The sequence below is a fragment of the Centruroides sculpturatus genome, unplaced genomic scaffold, assembly GCF_000671375.1.
Source record: "Centruroides sculpturatus isolate CEXI.00-Female unplaced genomic scaffold, Cexi_2.0 scaffold1348, whole genome shotgun sequence".
Classification (NCBI taxonomy): Eukaryota; Metazoa; Arthropoda; class Arachnida; order Scorpiones; family Buthidae; genus Centruroides; species Centruroides sculpturatus.
The window spans coordinates 149,837-155,836 of NW_019385580.1; the positions used below are offsets into that span (position 1 = coordinate 149,837).

The 6,000-nt window shown below is 28.6% G+C and overlaps 1 protein-coding gene across 1 annotated transcript in view; it reads right to left on the reverse strand.

Annotated features, from left to right (window-relative positions):
- The window catches only part of LOC111640303 (vesicular, overexpressed in cancer, prosurvival protein 1-like), a 37,194-nt gene extending 31,714 nt beyond the window's left edge, over window positions 1-5,480 (reverse strand). The window contains exon 1 of the mRNA XM_023386312.1: window positions 5,209-5,480. Coding sequence (XP_023242080.1) covers window positions 5,209-5,277 — 69 coding nt within the window. The 5' untranslated portion in view covers window positions 5,278-5,480. The remainder of the gene's footprint in view (window positions 1-5,208) is intronic.
- Between the last annotated feature and the right edge of the window lie 520 nt (window positions 5,481-6,000).

Sequence of the window (6,000 nt, forward strand, 5' to 3'; positions counted from 1 at the left end):
TAATGCAAACAAAGATTGCAGCAACGAGCATTAATACCAGCATATGTGTGAGCATTTTGACCAACAATTTTGACTGGAACACTGCTAACAACTTGGGAACAGTCGTGTGTAGAACGATAACTAGTGCCATGTACAGTGGGATGTGAATGACAAAACTACACATATGAATGTGAACCACATTTCTGTTTAACTTATTGTTACATAGAAATATATAAAACTGTTTGCTACTGCTAATAATTTCCAGCTTTATAGTACTATCTTTTTCTATGCCCCTGTTGCCAGTCGTTATGTCCTATTGGCAGTACAAATTAGCCTTTTAAATTTTTCCTTTTTGCTTGTCCTTAAAAAAGACCACTTAAGAAAAAATACTACTAGCAAGACCAGTCTCTGACCAAATAAAGAATAAGCAATAATACATATAGAAAAATTTTCTGAGAAATTTAACTTCTCATGCATACTTAATTTTAATTACACAAGCACATCTACATAAGTAAAAACATAAACTAACTAATTTTTCACATTTTTAACACATGCTTTTGGAAAAGCTACTTTATTAGATAACAAACACCAGCTCTTGCCTGAATTAGTCCAATAATCAGGATTTTACTGTACATATTATTCAAATGTGACTGTGCAATCTGAAGCACATGCAATAATTGAATAAAGTGTTCAGTCTTGAGTGAATCATTTTTTATATTTCATCTAAGCAGATACTGCTTTTTTGAGGCTTAAGACTAAAAATAATTTCAGACTTAAGAAAAAAAATATACTACATTTAAATGACTAATGTTAACTGTGATGAGATTTATCCCAATTAAGTGAACTGAGAATAACAAGATTATAAGTCAAGATAATGTTCATATAGAATTCAACTTGGTTTAGATTAATATGACATTATTCTTGCATTTGTTCATTTCAGCAGAGGCATAATTGTTGCAGAAATGGTATTAAAGTAACCCAGTCATTAGAATATTGATTTGAATTAGCTAACTCTGTTCTCTTCAGATAAAAAAGTTTAATCAAGTTTAAAGACTTGATTAGGATTAACTCATCTTCATCAATTAACTTGAAAATCACATAAAAACAGTATTAAAAATATTTGTAATCCTATGTACAGAAACAATTTGTTTATAGTGAAGGAAGAGATAATAGAAAAAAAGAAAGGTAAGAATGAAAATATCTATATTCTTTTCTATGTATATATTTATATAAATTTTACATTCCTAATTTTATAGTTTTAGAATGTAGAATATCATAGATAGATGAAAAGAAAAAAGTTGATTAAGAAAACAAAATAAAGTTATAATAAAATAACAGTTTTTTGACAAGCCTGGGGCATAGTCCATTTTCTTCTATTATGGTCTCCTGATGACTTCATCCCATGATTTATAAAGAAAATAGAACATTTTTTGAAAATAAAGTTAAAATTGAACAATATAGTTTCTTTATATAAATTGAAATTTTACTCAATTTGGTTAAAACAAAATAAGTCTTCTAAGAGTAATTTGATATATTCTGAATACATCTACGTATACTAATAAAACTGATTAACTTAAAAATAATACTAATCAATTTCTATTTCTTTCAATGAAATGTACTAGTAGTAAGTAAAATGTACATCATGAAGCATGAAAACATTTAAAATGTTTCTATACCTTCCAACCATTTTATGAGTTGTCCTTGAAGGAATTTATGAAATGATCAAAAGACCTTAAATATTTCTACATAAATATTCATGTATAAGCAAAAATACAGTGTAACTACAGTAGATTATAGAACTGATATAACTGAATGAAGAATTCTTGACCTTTAAGCTACAATAGCAATCTGTCAACCAATGTAATATTTTTTGGAAAATAACTGGTAGATTTGTAAGGTTTCAATCCCTCTCAACTCTACAACATATTATAGGTTGGTCATATTAAGCGAGTTCCTTGTATGTTAACATGAATAACCCATTCCAATTTGAATTCTGCCAACAAGGTAATTGAAAGTTTCTTTTTTATGGTGCAATAGTGTTTCATCAGTCAAGCCATTAGAGACTATAATGTAGCAGTCAAATTCAAAACACACACATAAGCCAGTTAAATTCAAAACTTATATATATATTGAAAGTAAATGTATGTACAGTTACAAAAATTTTCACAAATAACAATTACAAAACGTCAGATGTTAACAAAGTTCAACACATGTATCCACTACAACAGGTTCATCGAAAAGACACCTTGCGACGACAAACTTTAAAGTTATTTACCGCAGAGTGAGACGAAATAATCTTCTAGGTCAGCTTAGGCGAAGTTAGAACGACCGTGAGTTCCCTTGATATGTCCGAACTAAAGTCAAACGTGATTCCACTTCACGTGTCCAAGGCAAACTAAAGTCAAACGTGAGTTCCCTTCACGTGTCCAAGGCGAACTAAACTTCCCGCCACAACTCAATCCTTTTATACGGATTGAAGTAAATCGGCTTCCACCAATCAGTGCTTAGTAGCGCTACAAGACGTCCGCTGATGGTTCAATGTCTTTCAACCAATCCGTGGTCGAGTTTCCAAAAGTTGTCAAATTGCTGTTTCTATGGTGATAACCGTCGTTCGTCAAAAAATGGAAAAGCGCAGGAAATTGTGTGGCGGACGATTTTATCCGAACAGTACTCTAGTGTACTCTTAACTTTTTGTTGAACCTATTATTCTTAAAGGAAATATTGTACACTTGAGGGATTGTAGACTTGTCCATCACTTACTTGTCATTTCTGAGAAGTCTGTAAATTGTTGGGTTTTTCTAATAACTGGTGGTGATGTTCCTCACTATGCTTCTGCATATTTTTGCAAATTCTTGTTGAAGTTTAAGACAATAATGTTGTCTGTGCATTGAGTCTAATGGTGCTTGTAGCATTTGTAAACTTAATCTATGAGTTTTTTAGGGTAGCCATGCCTAATGGCAATCTTTCTGATGTAGTTTAATTCCTTTTATATATCAAGGATGCTGAGTAACGAATGTATTCACACTATATGAGGGAAGCAAATGCAATGATCTTGAAATAATGTGGATTTTTTTGAAACAGCTAGTATGAATAACATAATGGTGTAACAAACATTTTCATTATATATTGGTGATGATTTGTAGGTATAAAAAAATGCATCGTGATCAACTTTCTTGCTCCAAATTCAGTATTAGTCCCTAAGAATTATTATTCATATCATACAAAAATTGGCATGTTTGTTTTCTTGTGCCATATGAGGATATCATCAAAGATTGCCATTGCATATGGATACTCAAAAAAAATCATAGATCAATTGATCAGTTTGTCTGCAAAAATACAAGCATCACCAGACTCAATGCACAGACAACATTATGGTCTTAAACTTCAAGAATTTGCAAAAAATACCAAGGTACAGTGAGGAACATCAATATCAGTATTCATTATTAAAAAAAATGCAACAATTTATAGATCCTTCAGAAATAACAAGGATATGATGAACAAATGATGGACAAACCTGATTACTGGAATGCACAGCATTCCCAGTACAGAAATAAAAAGGAATTGTCAAAAGGGAGTGGAAATCCACTGTCAACACACATTTCCATTCAACTGTATAATAAATAAATAAATAAAGCAAAGTCACATACAATGCAAGGATACGTTCCACATTACAAGAAATCGTTTTATCAAGACATGCATTATCAGATGATTTTATGCAAGTTTAAACCTAGGTCTAGACGATAAAGATGGAAATATATATCTCTGGATAACAAAATTGCAATTTTGTATGAGTAAGCTACTAGTCGCAAGTTCTTTTTTTATCACTTTACACAAATTTGTATAATACAGGAGTTCACTGTAAATAAATCCCATCAGGATAATAGGTTTCAATAAAGATTTAAAGTACATTGGAGCTACATCATAGTTTCTCAGTGCTTAAATGAAGAAGCATGAGTTTACGATAAAAAATACTTCCAGATTCCTCATTGGCAGCATATGCATTGGAACTGGTTAATAATCTAAATTAAATTATATTACCAGTAATCTAAAAAGCCTTAATTTATTCTTTGCATACTGTTTTTTATATTGCTTATACTTTTATCAAATTTATTAGTCTTCTGTTAAAGATTTAAATAATCAGCCCATAGTCTTCTATATTGTTAAAAGCTGTTCAAATTGTTTTTTATATAAAATATTATGAAGTTTTTGTGGTTAACTTCAAAACATAAATAAACAAATTTTTAAAGTTAAACACTATTTATATTAATTATAATTTAAACATTTCAAAATCTATTAAATCTAATATCAGATGGCTTTTTTATAACCAAAAATTACAATTTATGTTCATTGAATTTTGTTAAGCAGTAATTTCTTCAGCTTGCTCTAAGCAAATGTCACATCAAAACCCACTTTGTAACCAATAATTTCAATAAACTAAAAACTTTTGGTACTTTTCTGTTAACTGGGCGCCAGTCAATTTTACTATTATTTTTAGCGAAATCGATATTTTATTTCGTAATTCACACATGTTTAATATTACAATGAATATGTTTATACATATATTTGCAAAATAAGGTTTATCTGTAAAAAATGTGAAATTAAACTTCGTTTTTTCATTCTGGATTGAAAATTGAATGTTGCCCAGTTAACCAAAAAGTACCAAACATTTTTTAATTGAACACACAATTGTTTAAAAATTATATGGTGTATATTTGCAATAAAGAAAATAAAACAAGAAAGAACAATGGTATTGTAACTTACATAATCCAAAGAATGTTATACACATACAATCCAAGGCAAAATGTATGCTTAGTAACAACTCTTTTTTCAAAAAGAAACACTTAAATTATGCTTTAATTTCTGAATTATTATTTATTGTAATTATTTCAAAACATATACATGATTTATAAGCCATCCCTTTAAGGTATTCTTATGCAACTGAATTATATAAGGGTATTTTACCTATAATTATTGTTATGACTTCACAGTTTGATTATCTGTTATATAATTTCAGTTATATTCTTTTAACTTAAGCAAACATTTCATATTTTTATAAATAAACATACAATTTTGTTTTAAAACATGAATATAGTAATGTATAAACAGTGTATTGCATCATGATGTTATATCAAAGTCAAAATCATTGGACAGTCACAATATATTATAATTTAATTTAACTATTGATTATATACCATTATATTAAATTAAAGTAATTTGAAAACTACTTACGCAACTAATTTTTATCAATAGAATTAACAAGGAAATGAAAATCTTGAAGTTAAACGAGTTTTTCATCATCTCAACTGGCTCTTTCTAATACAATATTAACATTAACAAAATATGAACTGAAATTTGATTCCTTGATTAAAAATAATGCACATCAAATATTGCAAATGACAAAGAAACTTCCCTCTCTTGCAAGTGAACTGTAATTTCAGATACTACTCGGTACAAAAATGATCGACAAATAATGACAATCAACGTATTATTGGTCGATATTGCAATGTTTACATTTCGTTCACCAATCAGTGATCATTTTACAAAAATACTTATTACTCTAGTACGTAAGTATTAAAACATCTAACGAAAAATTTTATAATTTAAAGTTTTATCTTATAAAATATTTGTAGTAATATAAAAAGAAATTTTTTGTTATAAAAAATACTTTTTACTAAAGATGATAATAATATATATATAATTTTTCAGACCGATCTACGGAGACGCTCCAAATTAACCTAATACGGGAATACGTTTGTTATTACAGATATTTTTATTGGTTAGCAATAGTTATCCTTCCTGGAACGACCAATCGGATTTTAGTTTAGATAATGACATTAATTTTGGTTAACATTCGTCTGGCGTGAAAGTTACGAATCGAATATGATGTTTTTGAAGTCTGCCGTGTTAATAATTTCATTTGCTATTTCTGTTAGTGAGGTTTGTAATTTAACTATTTTTAATACGTGTTTACGTATTTAAAAATTATTAATAATGATTTCGAAGTATTCATTTCGTTATTTA